At 36.7% G+C, this 18,501-nt stretch overlaps 1 protein-coding gene across 2 annotated transcripts in view; it reads left to right on the top strand.

The window, feature by feature from the left end:
• The window catches only part of mdn1 (midasin AAA ATPase 1), a 306,186-nt gene that overhangs the window by 52,108 nt on the left and 235,577 nt on the right, over nucleotides 1-18,501 (top strand). For both annotated transcript variants that reach the window (XM_028791087.2, XM_051925449.1), the window contains exons 19-21: nucleotides 10,585-10,681; nucleotides 11,790-11,903; nucleotides 13,550-13,697. In XM_028791087.2, the coding sequence (XP_028646920.2) occupies nucleotides 10,585-10,681; nucleotides 11,790-11,903; nucleotides 13,550-13,697 (359 nt within the window). The remainder of the gene's footprint in view (nucleotides 1-10,584; nucleotides 10,682-11,789; nucleotides 11,904-13,549; nucleotides 13,698-18,501) is intronic.

The raw sequence follows: 18,501 nt of genomic DNA, 5'->3' as shown, positions 1-18,501 counted from the left end.
AGCGCGTTGCTAGGACTGATCGGAGGCAAATTTCATTTCAAAAGACTACCCGACGGAAGCCTCGATAAAAGCGTGGTTTTGTGCAAACTGTGCAAAAAGGAGTTTGCATACCACCGAAACACTTCAACCTTACGGTACCATCTAAATGCAAAACGTGTTGCAGCAAGCACAGAAACTGTGGGAGCTGTTAGTAATATCAGTACGAGGTCGAGAACCAACAAAAGGTGTCGGCAGCCCAAACTTGATGAAATGACTGGCTTCAGGACCAAAATTAGTAAGTCAACATCGGTCAAACTTACAAATTCTCTCGCAAAATGGATTGCTCTGGACTATAGACCACTATCAGTGGTAGAAGATAGGGGGTTAGAAAATGTGCTACAGTTAGCGTCAGGTGATCCAACTTTCCAACTGCCGTGCCAAAAGACTATTTCAAGTAAAATTCAACAGCTTTATGACAAAAAAAAGCAAGCAAAATTAGATGCATTACAGAAAGCGGACTTTGTGGCTCTTACTGGGGATCATTGGACTTCTGTAACCGTTAGTAATTCTAATTACATCGGATTCACTGCACATACAGTGGTGTGAAAAACTATTTGCCCCTTTCCTGATTTCTTATTCTTTTGCATGTTTGTCACACAAAATGTTTCTGATCATCAAACACATTTAACCATTAGTCAAATATAACACAAGTAAACACAAAATGCAGTTTTTAAATGATGGTGTTTATTATTTAGGGAGAAAAAAAATCCAAACCTACATGGCCCTGTGTGAAAAAGTAATTGCCCCCTTGTTAAAAAATAACCTAACTGTGGTGTATCACACCTGAGTTCAATTTCCGTAGCCACCCCCAGGCCTGATTACTGCCACACCTGTTTCAATCAAGAAATCACTTAAATAGGAGCTGCCTGACACAGAGAAGTAGACCAAAAGCATCTCAAAAGCTAGACATCATGCCAAGATCCAAAGAAATTCAGGAACAAATGAGAACAGAAGTAATTGAGATCTATCAGTCTGGTAAAGGTTATAAAGCCATTTCTAAAGCTTTGGGACTCCAGCGAACCACAGTGAGAGCCATTTTCCACAAATGGCAAAAACATGGAACAGTGGTGAACCTTCCCAGGAGTGGCTGGCCGACCAAAATTACCCCAAGAGCGCAGAGATTACTCATCCGAGAGGTCACAAAAGACCCCAGGACAACGTCTAAAGAACTGCAGGCGTCACTTGCCTCAATTAAGGTCAGTGTTCACGACTCCACCATAAGAAAGAGACTGGGCAAAAACGACCTGCATGGCAGATTTCCAAGACGCAAACCACTGTTAAGCAAAAAGAACATTAGGGCTCGTCTCAATTTTGCTAAGAAACATCTCAATGATTGCCAAGACTTTTGGGAAAATACCTTGTGGACTGATGAGTCAAAAGTTGAACTTTTTGGAAGGCAAATGTCCCGTTACATCTGGCGTAAAAGGAACACAGCATTTCAGAAAAAGAACATCATACCAACAGTAAAATATGGTGGTGGTAGTGTGATGGTCTGGGGTTGTTTTGCTGCTTCAGGACCTGGAAGGCTTGCTGTGATAGATGGAACCATTCATTCTACTGTCTACCAAAAAATCCTGAAGGAGAATGTCCGGCCATCTGTTCGTCAACTCAAGCTGAAGCGATCTTGGGTGCTGCAACAGGACAATGACCCAAAACACACCAGCAAATCCACCTCTGAATGGCTGAAGAAAAACAAAATGAAGACTTTGGAGTGGCCTAGTCAAAGTCCTGACCTGAATCCAATTGAGATGCTATGGCATGACCTTAAAAAGGCGGTTCATGCTAGAAAACCCTCAAATAAAGCTGAATTACAACAATTTTGCAAAGATGAGTGGGCCAAAATTCCTCCAGAGCGCTGTAAAAGACTCATTGCAAGTTATCGCAAACGCTTGATTGCAGTTATTGCTGCTAAGGGTGGCCCAACCAGTTATTAGGTTCAGGGGGCAATTACTTTTTCACACAGGGCCATGTAGGTTTGGATTTTTTTTTCTCCCTAAATAATAAAAACCACCATTTACAAACTGCATTTTATGTTTACTTGTGTTATATTTGACTAATGGTTAAATGTGTTTGATGATCAGAAACATTTTGTGTGACAAACATGCAAAAGAATAAGAAATCAGGAAGGGGGCAAATAGTTTTTCACACCACTGTATTGTTGATGTCACAGACGGGACATGGAATCTACAGTCTTTTGCCCTGACTGTGCAGAAGACAAAATCCAGAAACTATGCTGAAAACTGCGCTAAGCAGTTTCTCTTTGTGGCAGGGGAATGGGGAATTCAACAAAAGGTCACCACAGTTGGAACAGACAGTGCACGAACCATGGCGGCTGCAGCAAGACACCTCCCATTTCAACACATGCCTTGTGTTGCTCACATCTTGCAAAGAACCATCATCGTTAGCCTTTCTGATAGTGGGTTTAGTGATGCATTAGCAAAATGTTGCAAGATAGTGGGTCACTTTAAACACAGCCCTGCTAATACGGAGGAACTACACCAGGAGCAAACAAGACTAGGGCAACAGAAAGAGCCACTCATACAGGATGTTTCCACACTGTGGAATTCAACGCTGGATATAGTTTCTCGTCTACTAAATAATCAAGAGGCTGCTGTTGCTGCTTTAGACAAACAAAAGCACAAGCTAGTCATTTTAACTCCATCAGAGCTGGTAAAACTCCAAAAGCTGGTGACTGTCCTTGAGCCATGCAGGTAAATAAAACTTTTTTAACTTATTGTTACTGTTTCTTCAAAAAACTCTATAGTTGAGAGTTATTGTGTAGATTAATAATTACTTTCTTGAACTGTCTACTACAGGTTTGTGACTGAGCTTCTTGGAGGTGAGACATATGTCTCATGTTCAGTGGTTTTACCTGCTTTCTGCCACCTGCATCACACCATGGAGGTCTCCGATGATGACTCACACTACATGGTGAAATTTAAGACTGCCTTCACAAAGGACCTATCCCAATGTGTAGCTACACTCAACCATCAGTGGCTCAAGATAGCTACTGTGCTTGACCCACGCTTTAAGGATTTAAAGTGTCTTGCAAGATGAGAGCGAGAAGAGGTTTGGACCAGCCTTGAGGCCCTGCTGCAGGAACAGTGTAAAGGTGCCACCACAAAGGAGCCAGCAAAGACAAAGAACCTCCTTCTCTCTTCATTGTCTTCAGACTCTGATTCAGATGAGGAAGCCCTGTGTAACAGGGCTCTGAGTTTGTACAGAGCAGAATTCACCATCAGCGAGGCAGACTGCCCGCTGCAGTGTTGGTCCAGTCGAGCAGGGATCTACCCACAGCTGTCTGTCCTGGCCCGCAAGTATCTGATTAGTCCTGCCACTTCTGTCCCATGTGAGAGACTGTTCTCACTTGCAGGTCACATAGTAACAAAAAAGAGAGCTGCCTTGAGCTCTGAAAATGTGAACAGGCTAGTTTGTCTAAGTAACTGGCTGAAAGAGACCGACAATAAATAAGCATGGAGGTATTGAGTCCAATGGGTTTGTTATTTTTTTGCACTAAAATGTTCAATAATCACACTGTTTTAGCCTAATGTACAAAATAATTTTGGCTAAGGTTACTCAGAGTTTAAAGGTGAAGCTGGTCAAATTACCTTTTATGTTTCTGCCTTATTTTTTTAAGAAGAAAAACTGCACTTTATGTTGAAATTTTTATTATTATTATTTAAAGACAATACCATTCTGAAAATGTACTTGAAGTACTTAAATTAGCACTTTATTTTTAAGTCTGCCCAATTTTAGCCAGGGATATTATTTTTATTTCTGTTTTGAATTGAAATGCAGTTTAAATGCATTTTTTTTTTCTTCAGAAATTAAAAGAGCTTGAGTTTACAATATTCATGTCCATGTCTATTATTTGATTCTGTCGCCCACTAAAACCCTTTTAAATTAAAAAAGACGTTTGCGCTTTGGGGCAAATTTTCTTGTGCGATTAAATGTGATTAATCAACATTAATTAATTACAAAGCCTCTAATTAGATTAATTTTTTTAATCGAGTCCCACCCCTAGTAGATATACAAAATTATGACAAATCAGCCCAAAGTTATTTATCCAAGCACACAGCATTTGCTGCATTCAGAAAAATTACATAACTAATGATCTTAAATGTTCTGTTTAGCTGAGCAAAGCATTGGAGGCCACAGAACACCTGGCAGTATTTTGCCAATAAAACAACATCCTGTTATGCAAATGAAGCATTTTCAACAAAAATAAGCTCAAAAACAGAACACCTGGCAGTTTGGAGAAATAGTTCAATCTAGCAATACACCCACAGTCTTTTCTCCAGTTTCAAAGTGTTCTGATATAACCAAATTGGAGGTGGACCTACCATCCCATTCCACCCACCCCCACTAAATGAAATGTTGATATGCCAGGTGTGTATATGTAATATGTGGTAGTGTCAATTAAATTTTTTTCTTGTGTCTCATTATAAATTAATCCAGAAACCCTTTTTATTTTGATTAAAATAAAAATGTAAAATGATTAGCGAATAACTATAGCTATTTAAATAATAAAATATGCATGTTTCTATTAACATCACTTTAATCTTGCTATTGTGGCATCCAGTAGATTTGTTAGCTGTATTAAAATGAATATGTGAAGTCAGCAAACATGTTTATTTTGAACTGAATCAATTTAAGATAGCTAAATATATTCCAACAGTTATTGTTTTATTCTTTACTCTTCAGATAGATCATAGAATATTGAATTCTAAACGCATTCCAATTTTTAGCAATTACTTTAAGCCTCATTTCAGTTCACCTTAACTGTTTTAATTCTTTAACAGTCATAGAAAATACATTGGAAAATAAATAAAAATGAAATAGTATGCATTGTGCTGTTCTGTATATGATGGTAATATGTTTTTGTGGAGTGTTTTTAGATGGTCCCCCACACACAGCCCATCATTGTAATTGGACAGGAGATGTGTTTTTCTTTGTGCACTTTTCTTATAATATTTTTTCTGTTGCTTTGGTGTGAGAATATAGAATGTCATTGTCTGATCCACATGATCAATGCACCCCTAGTGTTTTTGTAAGTTACCCCAGTGCAAGGCTTAGGGACTTTTACTTTCGCTCTCACATGAACATTGATTGTTGCTGCACTGTGAACAATGGCTAACGTCCGTCTTGTCCTTCTACATGATCGTAGTCATTTTGCCCTTTTGTTATGCACCTATTTACCCCATGATGAACCTTCAGGTGACTGAATTCAGCAGGTTTCATACCGAGGTTCAGTTGTACAGTGCCATTGGCATCAGTTTCATTATCCATGTCAATGTCTGATGACCAATTGTCATCAGTAACACTTGACTAAATTGATTATCCACTTCAGTTTGTTCTAAAACTTGCTTTACAACTTCTCTTTTACATGCCAATGTGTTCTGATTGAAGGCTGTACTTATGAATATTGATGAATTACCCTAGAGCGGCAAAGCGCATTTAAAAATGTTTCATTCATTCATATATGGGAATAGAATACTGTCCTGAGAGTTTTTAACTTTGTAAAGCAGATCATTATACATTAGCACTAGTCTAACTTGGGAATAACCGTATTTTCGTTAAATTCTGAGCCTGAGTCATGCTCAGGGTTAATGTCACGGATGTTAATCATCAAATAGGGAAAGCTTTTGTTATATTTATGATTTCACTTTTGTTTTCCTTTTAAGAGTTATTACTTTGGGAAAACAAAATTTAATTTAAAAATTTTATTTATTTTTATAGATATTTTTGCAGTAAAAACCATCATTAATAAAGGTACAGGGATTTAGGAGTTAAATAAAGCAGATGCAGTGTTTAGTAATATAATGTTTGACATTTAATTAATATAGTTCAGAAATAGGCTTAACAATCTCTCTTGTAACTCTTGCATTTAACCATATCACTTGGAAATATCATGTAGCATTATTTCTACTAAAATTTGTAGTTATATAATATTAAGTTATACAGGAAAGAACTGTAATAGTTCAAGTCTTTTGGGATTTTATCTGAGAGAAAGGAAGGCAAGTATTTGACTGAGAAAAAGAGTCCTTGTGGTCCGGAGCTGCTGGCAGATGAGGTTTATGCATGTGAAATAAAGTAGAAAACAACTGACAACATAAATTGTGATGAAGATGTAGCAAATGATTCAAGTAAAAATGGATTTTATGACAAAAGAGATCCACAGAATTGGTCTCACCCCTAACCATCCCAGAGACATTGGGTAATGGAGTAAGAAAGTTTGGGAGCAACTGACCAACTTAAGGATATGCAAGCTGATAGCAGTTAAGCTGATGATAGTGGTGTTCATGTTGTTTTTTGCTTTTGCTAAACACTTGGTTGAATTAATCTATGATTAACATTACATATGAATTTCCTCTAATAAAATCATTAAGACGGTTTTCATATATACTTACACATCTTTGATTAAACAGTTAAAGAAATAACTGTAACTGTCTCTTGTATATCAGTCTTGTACAAAGGTCTGTTGAGTAGCAGATGCTAACATCATATCTACAGTGCATCCAGAAAGTATTCACAGCGCATCACTTTTTCCACATTATGTTACAGCCTTATTCCAAAATGGATTAAATTAATTTTTTTCCTCAGGATTCTGCACACAACACCCCATAATGACAACGTGAAAAAAGTTTACTTGAGGTTTTTGCAAATTTATTAAAAATAAAAAAACTGAGAAATCACATGTACATAAGTATTCACAGCCTATGCTCAATACTTTTGTCAATGCACCTTTGGCAGCAATTACAGCCTCAAGTCTTTTTGAATATGATGCCATAAGCTTGGCACACCTATCCTTGGCCAGTTTCGCCCATTCCTCTTTGCAGCACCTCTCAAGCTCCATCAGGTTGGATGGGAAGCGTCGGTGCACAGCCATTTTAAGATCTCTCCAGAGATGTTCAATCGGATTCAAGTCTGGGCTCTGGCTGGGCCACTCAAGGACATTCACAGAGTTGTCCTGAAGCCACTCCTTTGATATCTTGGCTGTGTGCTTAGGGTCGTTGTCCTGCTGAAAGATGAACCGTCGCCCCAGTCTGAGGTCAAGAGCACTCTGGAGCAGGTTTTCATCCAGGATGTCTCTGTACATTGCTGCAGTCATCTTTCCCTTTATCCTGACTAGTCTCCCAGTTCCTGCCACTGAAAAACATCCCCACAGCATGATGCTGCCACCACCCTGCTTCACTGTAGGGATGGTGCCAGGTTTCCTCCAAATGCGACGCCTGGCATTCACACCAAAGAGTTCAATCTTTGTCTCATCAGACCAGAGAATTTTCCTTCTCATGGTCTGAGAGTCCTTCAGGTGCCTTTTGGCAAACTCCAGGCGGGCTGCCATGTGCCTTTTACTAAGGAGTGGCTTCCGTCTGGCCACTCTACCATACAGGCCTGATTGGTGGATTGCTACAGAGATGGTTGTCCTTCTGGGAGGTTCTCCTCTCACCACAGAGGACCTCTGGAGCTCTGACACTTATGGATGATGGAGGCCACTGTACTCATTGGGACCTTCAAAGCAGCAGAAATTTTTCTGTAACCTTCCCAGATTTGTGCCTCGAGACAATCCTGTCTCGGATGTCTACAGACAATTCCTTTGACTTCATGCTTGGTTTGTGCTCTGACATGAACTGTCAACTGTGGGACCTTTATATAGACAGGTGTGTGCCTTTCCAAATCATGTCCAATCAACTGAATTTACCACAGGTGGACTCCAGTTAAGCTGCAGAAACATCTCAAGGATGATCAGGGGAAACAGGATGCACATGAGCTCAATTTTGAGTTTCATGGCAAAGGCTGTGAATACTTATGTACATGTGCTTTCTCAATCTTTTTATTTTTAATAAATTTACAAAAATCTCAAACGTTTTTCATGTTGTCATTATGGGGTGTTGTGTGTACAATTCTGAGGAAAAAAAATGAATTTAATCCATTTTGGAATAAGGCTGTAACATAACAAAATTTTGAAAAAGTGATGCGCTGTGAATACTTTCTGGATGCACTGTATTTAATACTAGGGGGCTTCGCTCGCCAACCCCCGTGTTTGGTTTTCCGGATACACACTTTTAAGATTTTTTTTTTTCTTTGAATTGTTGCTATTTCATTAGTTTCACTTTTATTTCAGAACTTCTGTAAAAACAATATTTGTAATCTTGCGAGTCCCAATATGCTGAATCTTTTTAATGAGGTCAGGATATGTTTCTCTGGAATTTCAGCATAGACAAAACGATCTACATCATCAGCAGTTAATAATTTATTTTTACAAAGAAAAAAAGAAAGTAGAGTTCTGCATTGGACTCCTGTCCGTAAAGTCGTGCTATTTAACTCTCACAGTTCCAAAAGTACATGGGGTTACCAAGGTGATACCCCAGCTTTTGTCTAGGTTTTTGTACAAGGGCTAGACAGAATGTTTTTCACTCCTGGGGCAAATGTAGCTTTATAAATAAACAAACACATAAATATATATGCATGAACAAAGTAACCAATAAATGCATGTGCAGTAAACTCCGTTTTTGAAATTCTCAAGATTCTTTATTTGTCACATGCATAGTTATACAGGACAACACGCAGTGAAATGCATCCTGATCCGCTTATCAAAAACTGTGCAAAGTTAGAAGAATATCAGTTAAATTAACAAAAAGTCATAGATTGAAAGATAATAGTATAGTAGAACATAATAAATAAGTAAAATTATGTGAATAAGGTAGAATTAAGTGTTAAGGTGCAATAGTATAGTAATTATTGTGCAAAACCAAAGTTAGACTGGTGCATAGTTAAATGAGGCAGTTTGTTTGCGCTACTGTGATCTTTACTTTCTTTTTTTTTTAGATTTTCTAATTGTCCTGGTTTCATATCCTTTAACTTTCTCCACATGTGTATAGTGCTGTTTTTTTTTTTTTTTTTTTTGAGCCTTTCTAAATTCAGTGGTTTCATAGTCTCTAACCTGCTCTGCATGTGTTTAGCGCCAACATTTGTAAACGTCTTTATTTTACTCATTGTCTTTTAATTCTGAGCCGTACAATACATAGAACAGAATAAATCCTCAATACAGTATAAAAATAAAAATTCTAGAAGTACGGAGTAGAATTTCACATTAGATGATATCACATAGTATGATTTGGATTTGTTTTAAATCCTGGAGACCTCCATCATCAAGCTGCCTCCCCCATTTTGCCATTCCACATCTGAAATAGCACTAATCCGATGAAAGGACCCCTCATTCCCACGTCCCCATTCATCAGGGATGACTTTACCTTAGGCAGGCAATCTACAATTTAAAGAGATTGTTATATACACTGTATGCATTATTTTCATTTTAAAAACTTTTGTAAAACAATACTTGTTTCTTTATTTCCTGCCTCGCGTGAGGTTCCATCTCTTTCTTCCCAGACGTGTAATTCTGCTCGTGTTGTGAAGGGTGTTGCGGCTGAATGTACGCTAAGGATATGCCTTTGGATCATTTGCTGTCTTTTTGCTGCTTGCTAGCTGCCTCTTCTGCCTGTTGCATGCTGTTGTTTTAAGAGCTGGGAACACATGATGCTTGCCTGCCAAAAGCAATCCAACAACTGCTAGCTTAGAGGTCTGTTGACTTGTTTTAAATGATGGCTCACTGCCTGGTCTCGCGTGACGTTGTAAAAGCAATACCTGTCTTTTATTTCTGGCCACGGGTGTGGTTGAATTCTTTCTTGCAGGATGTATAACGCTGCTTGCGTTCGGTTGGGGTAGCTGCTGTTGCAGCTTTCTCCACAGGTGTATAGTGCCTTTTTTGTTTTTTTTTGTTTTTTGTTTTTTTTTGAGCCTTTCTAATTTCACTGGTTTCATAGTCTCTAACCTACTCTGCATGTGTTTAGCGTCAACGTTATGAAGTTCTACTTTCTTTTACTCATTGTCTTTTAATTCTGAGCCGGATTGGATGTGCTTTTTTTTTTCAATTCCACTTGTTCCAGGCTGATCATCATGTTCCTTATTTTCTAAATTTGCACCTAGGTTATTGTTTTTCTTTTTATCATTTTTTTCTCTCCATCGCTTTTGGGTTTCTTTTCTCCGCGCTTTTCTTTCTTCTTCGTTTAATCATCGACATTTCATTTCTACCCTATTCATTTAATTTCTACTGTATTGACAGTATACACTTTATATATACTGAGAGCCCTGGAGCTGTGTGTGCTGCATGACTGCCTTTGCACTACTGATTTGTTTTTTTTTGATATTGCTTGTAAGTAGGGTGTGTCTTGCAAGACTCTCGTTCTATGTTCCTGTGAAACGCACCGCGGCAGGTCTCTTTCGTCTCGCGGGTCTTTAAATTATCTTCCGAGATGATCACGTATCGTAGACTATCAGGATAAGGGACAGAATTTCTTTTTATAATAGAGAGACAGGATGTTGATTTAAGCCAAGTGATATATTGTAGTCCATAAAATAGGTAACATTTAATGGTATTATTTTTTAGCTAAGAGACTTTATTTATACTGAAAACAGAGAAATGTTTTAAAAATAGTGTATGGATTGTTATTCTATGTAAAACATTATGCCCTCATTTGTGTTTAGAGCCTATAGTACGTCATCCAGAATTCCGTCTGTTTGCCTGCATGAATCCAGCCACTGATGTTGGAAAGAGAAACCTACCTCCTGGAATAAGAAACAGGTGATTCAGTGATATTTGGTAAAATGAATGAAATAATTTCAAGTACTTTACAGTGACCCTAGAGCTGCATAGTTTAAAAACAAAAAAAAAAAAAATTTTCATGTAAATCATTGAAAACCACCAACTTTCTCCTAAACTTAATAAACTGAGTGTATATTTGCCATTAAAGAAAAATCTTGGTATGTTGATTATGATGTATACTGTCTTCATTTAAATGTAATTCATACATTTAATTGTGTATGGAAAGATTCTATATTATTGTTATTTCATGTTGAATAGGAAACTTTCTATCTATTGCTATGACTGACCATTAAATGATGTGCTTTTAGAGTTATAGGCTTTTTAGAGTGGTTTTGTGCATTTATAATTTTCTCCACAGAATTTTTGCTTAGTTTGGAAAATGTCAAGTTGCATCTAGAGGATTTCTTTCATTCACATGGTAGTTTCTATGAAGAAGTTCAGAATGAACATTTTTAATCTACATTTCTCAATACCTGCATCTATTCTTACTGTTGCCTAATGCAATTACCTATTGAAACATGGAATTTGTTCCAATTCCAGTCTAAATGACTTTTATCAATATTCAAACTGCCACAGAGCAGTATGCAAATATAAGCAAAGATCATAGTATAAAACCAAATTTATGGCAAATGGAAATTATTACATTGATATTTTTCCTTAATTTTTTAAATAAATAGGCAGTTAAGAACAGAACATTTTATATTGTTTATCTTTTGAGGAGACAGATTTTCTCTTGTTAAACGTTTCTTTCAAAGTCTTGCTTTACATTTGTCCTCAAATCTGTCAGGTGAAAATGACTCCCAAGTTTAATCTTAAAAGAAATGTGTTGTTTACTTTTTGCATTCACAAATTTATGCATGTTTGTATGTTTTAAATTTTCACTTGTGAAAAGATCTGGAATGGTTCCAGTGGTACTTCGTTACTGCTTTGTTTTTATTACACATTATAAAATGTCAGTAAATAAGTATCTCCTAGTAATGGCTATTATTTTTATTATATGCAGACAACCTGAATGTGTTATAACTTATGCATTTCTGTGCGTATACATTTTTTTTAATGTTATGTTTTATCATATACTTTTTATCAGGTTTACTGAAGTTTATGTGGAAGAACTAGAAGATCAAGGAGATTTAAGAATTTTAATATTAGATTATCTTAAAGGTCTTAATCTAAGCAAGACAATTGTTTCTGGGATTATAAGGTAATTATTTGTTTCTGTGCAATAAATTTTTATGTTTAATTTTGTTATGCTTCCATTTTCTGTCATAGTATTTTCTTTATTATTGAAATAATTATATTGAAATCCCTGCTCTGTATGCAGAGATTTTTTCTTTTTCATTAAAACTTTGCACTTTAATTTTGTTTGGATCCCTTGTTCTGCATCTGTTTCTCATTTCATGTCTGCATTTTTCCCCAAATACATAACTAAGAGAGAAACACACTTTCTTACTGTGTTGTCAGGCTTATGCAGTGTACAATAAACTGTGTAGCAATGATTATTTAAAACTGAACTCTTATTTACTATTGTTGATTGTTTTTTATTTTTATCTTGCTCATTTGGTATCTTGCATATTTTCATAACTCACTTGTGGATGTGAGTGTTAATTTCAATAGCGCATATTTAGAGGTATGGTTATAGTTGGCAACTTTGTTTAACCCTTGTTTGAAAAAGTTTTTGTGCTCTGCTAAAACATGTGTAAATAAGATTGGAGTAAAAATAATTCTGAAAATACCAACAGCACTTTTGTCATACAAGTATTATAACTTAAATATGTGCTAATGTTGCATTCTTGTGTTTTCACATGAATGGCTTATGCGTTTATATTAGCTTATACAATTTGCCTTTTTATTTTTCCATTTCTCTGGCAAACTTAAGCTAGGCAGATTCAAACTCCCATACAGGGTTAAACTGATGTTGTAAAGTTATAAAATGACCTTAGAAGCCAGTTATACTATATGAAAGCATTTTCCTGTAGTTTGAACCGCAAGTGAATGGGGATTCAGACAGAAATGATTTGTTGTTTATCTAAATCAATTTTAAACATCTTTGTTCAGTATATTTGAAATGTATACATTGCCAGCCATATTAATAGTCTTTAGTCACGTTTGTTAATCGCTGTAGTATTTTTAAAAATACTAAGCATTAAAGAACATATGCTAGAAATGTAATACTATGCATTGTTTCGGCTGTGGTGTCACAGCAAAGTGCTTCCTTCTAGTCTTGATCTAGAGGCCTTCAGATTACAAAGTATGTCTCTCATCTTGGTGAGCCATAAAGGAGAACTCCCCGCTGCTCCAGCACTTCCAGAGTGTGACATCAGAATGGCTGTCGATGTGCAGCTGGACTGTTTTATATATAATAATTGCCTGTTAATGTCTGTTAATGACCAGACATTGAAACCCTCCCAAACATATGCTTTTCAAAATTTCTCTTAAGTAAAAGTAGATGTATAAGAAAATAATGTGAAAGCAACATTTTTCTTTCATCACTGGAGGAAAAAAAATGAGACTAAGTTAACAATATGCTTTTTAAATTAGTTGTATAAACTTTAGTCTGATACATGCAGCTCTGGCTACAAAATATCCATTTCGTCTCATTATGTTCAGCAGTCAGTTATTTCTATGCTATGTTATGAATGCATTTTATTTTCTTTTAAACTTAGTTTGAACATGCATTTATAAACCTCAGCTTCTAAACGGCTGTAACTTAAAATTTAAATGTAAAATTAATCCTTGAAAAGTAACATGCTTGGATCTCATACATGTGTTGCGTTTTTGTTATATAAACGTTTATGTAGTCGTTTTAATTCAGCTTAAAAAAAAAATCATTTTTTTGTTTGCCATTAGTTTTTATTTAACAGTGCGCAAAGAAGCAAATTCTAAGCTGGTTGACGGTACTGGACATAAGCCTCACTATAGCCTCCGGACACTTTGCAGAGCATTGAGATTTGCAGCTGGGAACCCCTGTCGCAGTAGTCAGCGCTCTCTATATGAAGTATGTTTGTTTTTTTTGTTTTTTTTTTCCATTGCTTTTTCCTAGTTGTGGTACAATTACTGAATATGAGAGAAATTGTATATATTCTGTCTAACAAAATACAATTGTTTTTATTATGCTAATCAGTTTTGTTAGTAATGGGTGCCAGATCTTTAGAATCTGTGATGCATGACTTCTTGTGTCACTTACTAGAAACATTACAGGATTTATAAAATATCTTATGGTTTTATTTCATTTATTGTCCTTTTTTTAGTTAGGACAAAGAAACAAAGATGTACAGTGCATCCGGAAAGTATTCACAGCGCATCACTTTTTCCACATTTTGTTATGTTACAGCCTTATTCCAAAATGGATTAAATTACTTTTTTTCCTCGGAATTCTACACACAACACCCCATAATGACAACGTGAAAAAGTTTACTTGAGGTTTTTGCAAATTTACTAAAAATAAAAAAATTGAGAGAGCACATGTACATAAGTATTCACAGCCTTTGCCATGAAGCTTGAAATTGAGCTCCATTGCATCCTGTTTCCCCTGATCATCCTTGAGATGTTTCTGCAGCTTAATTGGAGTCCACCTGTGGTAAATTCAGTTGATTGGACATGATTTGGAAAGGCACACACCTGTCTATATAAAGGTCCCACAGTTGACAGCAAGGTTATTATAGTTTTGCCTTTTTATATTAGTTTTTATTTCTATATTTTTTCTGACCTTACTTGGAAATTCAGTTTAGTTTTAGTTTTCCTACATCGTGTATTTTTAGTTTTAGTTTAGTTTTTATTTTACAAAGACATTTCTATTTTATTTTCATATATATTAGTTTTAGTTTTAGTAATTATAGTATGGTTAAAGAGCTACTACGGAATTTAGTTTTTGTATCACAATGAGACAGAACTATACACTTAACGTATTTGGATATAATATGAATTTAATGTTAGTGGAAGCTTGCTACACTACACAACACTTTACTATTTTTTTTCTTTTATAAAAACAAGCATAATCAAAACCAGGTACTGAATATGAACAATTTTACACAATTTTATAATTTTTAAAATGTTTGTGCTGAACAAATCTGAGCTGACTGTTGGCACTTTTTTCTTTTCCTTTAATTGCCCAGAATGGGCCAACTTCTAATGAACTTTAGGTGAAATTTAAGGTTTGAGAGTTTTTTACTCTAAATGTCTACAGCACACAACATATCCCGCTCCAATGACAATGTGTTTATAATGAATGCCTTCAATATTTCATTCAAAAATCTCAAACACTGGGCTTTGTTTTTTTCTATCAGCCATATTGATCTATGATTCCATCTCAGGCACAAACAATTTATAGACAGAATTTTGAACCGGCAGGCCTGGAAAGACATAAAAAAAAATAAGAAAAGAGTTTCTACTGTGTTCAGACAGGTGTGACCATGAAAATCACACGGGTTAAGGAAGAACAGGACTCTTAGGCTTGAATGAGCGTGCAGACCCCATCTAGCTGTATTGAGGGAAACAAAGAAAAACAAGCATGTAGTGTGAAAGTTAGGGGCAGTGAGACTTGAAAAGCCCACCATAAGAACAGTAAACCCATAATGAGCAGAGCAGGAGCAGGTAATAAGAGTATGGGCAGGCACAAAATGACAGACAGCATCTGAGATTAAGAACAATATATACATTATCTAAACCTGTTTAGGTTTGGATGCAAGGCAGGAAAACTCCCTGGTATGCAATATGTATGATATGGCTGATGTTAAGAACAAAAAGAATATGATATTTCAACTATCTGTTTTGACAGAGAGAGAGAGAAACATTGAAAAAACAGATATTTTAAAGCATAATTATGCTACTGGATTATTGTCACAATATCAGGTATTTTGAGCTGTGAATATGCACTAAAAAGATAAATTTAATAAATATAGAATAAATACAAAAACAAATTAGTATGTTTAGCTTTTCACCACTTGGCAGACTCGGTTCCCCCACCTACCTGCAGTTCAGTACAGTAATCCCTCCTCCATCGCGGGGGTTGCGTTCCAGAGCCACCCGCGAAATAAGAAAATCCGCGAAGTAGAAACCATATGTTTATATGGTTATTTTTATATTGTCATGCTTGGGTCACAGATTTGCGCAGAATCACAGGAGGTTGTAGAGAGACAGGAACGTTATTCAAACACTGCAAACAAACATTTGTCTCTTTTTGAAAAGTTTAAACTGTGCTCCATGACAAGACAGAGATGACAGTTCCGTCTCACAATTAAAAGAATGCAAACATATCTTCCTCTTCAAAGGAGTGCGCGTCAGGAGCACAGACTGTCAGAAAGAGAGAGAGAAAAGCAAACAAATCAATAGGGCTGTTTGGCTTTTAAGTATGCGAAGCACTGCGGCACAAAGCTGTTGAAAGCGGCAGCTCACACCCCCTCCGTCAGGAGCAGAGAGAGAGAGAGAGAGAGAGACAAGAGTTTGTTTTTCAATCAAAAATCAATACGTGCCCTTCGAGCTTTTAAGTATGCGAAGCACCGTGCAGCATGTCGCTTCAGGAAGCAGCTGCACAGAAGGTAGCAACGTGAAGATAATCTTTCAGCATTTTTAGACGAGCATCCATATAGTCTAGTGTAGTCTAGTCTATAGTGTGCGAACAGCCCCCCTGCTCAATCCCCCTACGTCAGGATCAGAGAAAGTCAGCGCGAGAGAGAGAAAAGTAAGTTGGGTAGCTTCTCAGCCATCTGCCAATAGCGTCCCTTGTATGAAACCAACTGGGCAAACCAACTGAGGAAGCATGTACCAGAAATTAAAAGACCCATTGTCCGCAGAAATCCGCGAACCAGCAAAAAATCCGCGATATATATTTAAATATGCTTACATATAAAATCCGCGATGGAGTGAAGCCGCGAAAGGCGAAGCTCGATATAGCGAGGGATTACTGTAGAGACATTGCCAACTCAGGGATTTTACAAGGTTTGCATTGCTTCATTATTAAACAATGTTTTTAGAGCAAAAGTGATTGGTCAGCAACAATATGCTGATCTTGTATGATGGCATTGTCAGTCTCGATCAGTGCCGTTTTATTTTCAAAAATCGGGAGTGGTCTCCCCTAGACTTTCTCGTGTACTCGGATATGGGGATGGATATTTGAGGAGTAAACCGCAAGACAATGATTATATTATGTACAATAAAGAACCACCAACAACAAATCAAATCAAATTAATAATATATTGAACAATTATTATAAAAGTAAAGTTGAATAAATTGGACTCTGCAGCTGTATGAATAAAAAAAATTGAATATTTGTTTAGGTAAAGTATCACTTCCAGTTAATGGATTTGGCCCAAAAGTTAATACAAATCTACAATTCTGGTGTAACAACCACATGGCAAATTTCATCCATCTATCTAGTTGCGTTTTTGAGATCTCGTGTTTATACACACACACCCACACGCAGACGTAATTCCAAAAAACGGTATTTTCGGACTCGGACTTCTGAAACGTCAAGATTCATCAAAATGTCAAGGTCGAATTTTTTTTCATGATTACTTTCTCTATACTTTGTATACTTCGAGTGCGAAGTGGCAGGTGAATTACGGTCAACAAAAAGCAGGCACCTGAGAAATAAACTGAAACGTTACTCACTCGTGATTTTTCTGTCCATACAGTAAAGTTTTTGTTGAGCAGCACATTCCAATTTCAGGCGTTTGAATTACATCTTGATAAACAACAAGTGCAAAGAAAGGCGACATGTAAATCGCTTTCTATTCCACATGCTTTACGCGCATATTCAGCTCGCTCTGTCACCGCAAATGCTGTGTGAACACCCACCCGCCATCACCAGCTGCCAATCACTGGATGAATATGTGCGGGCGGCTCGTGGTGGATGGCTTTCAGTTTTAGAGTTAAAAGTTATAAGGGTTAAAAACAAACATCAAGAAAATTAATTCAAAAACGAAAACTAAAATTATGTTTAGTAAATTATTATTTTATTTCGGTTAGTCTTACCAGCTACTTTGACAGAGAGCACTGTTTCAGCCGTGGAATGGCCAAATGGGGGAGGCAGCTTGAAGGATGAGGTCTCCAGGACTCTATACAAATCCAAATCTTATTATGGGATATATCATCTGCTGTTAAATTCTGCTCTGTACTTCTAAAATTTATATTTTTTATTTCTTACTATATTGAGAAATTGTGCTGTTCTGTGTACTGCATTGTATTGTATTGACCCCCTTCTTTTGACACCCACTGCACGCCCAACCTACCTGGAAAGGGGTCTCTCTTTGAACTGCCTTTCCCAAGGTTTCTTCCATTTTTCCCTACTAGGTTTTTTTGGGAGTTTTTCCTTGTCTTAGAGAGTCCAGGCTGGGGGGCTGTCAAGAGGCAGGGCCTGTTAAAGCCCATTGTGGCACTTCCTGTGTGATTTTGGGCTATACAAAAATAAACTGTATTGTATTGTAACTGTACTTTAATAGTTCCGTTTAGTTTTAGTTTTTCAATTCAGTTTTGTTAATTATTTTGTTTGTTTACGAAAATGTTTTTTTAATAATAGTTTGTTTTGATTTTAGTTTTTGTTAACTATAATAACCTTGGTTGACAGTTCATGTCAGAGCACAAACCAAGCATGAAGTCAAAGGAATTGTCTGTAGACCTCTGAGAGAGGATTGTCTTGAGGCACAAATCTGGGGAAGGTTACAGAAAAGTTTCTGCTGCTTTGAAGGTCCCAATGTGCACAGTGGCCTCCATCATCCGTAAGTGGAAGAAGTTCAAAACCACCAGGACTCTTCCTAGAGCTGGCCGGCCATCTAAACTGAGTGATCGGGGGGGGAAGGGCCTTA

Source organism: Erpetoichthys calabaricus, chromosome 3 (assembly GCF_900747795.2).
Source record: "Erpetoichthys calabaricus chromosome 3, fErpCal1.3, whole genome shotgun sequence".
NCBI lineage: Eukaryota > Metazoa > Chordata > Cladistia > Polypteriformes > Polypteridae > Erpetoichthys > Erpetoichthys calabaricus.
The sequence above is the reverse complement of the archived record's forward strand: the minus strand, read 5'-3'. Positions and strand labels throughout refer to the sequence as shown.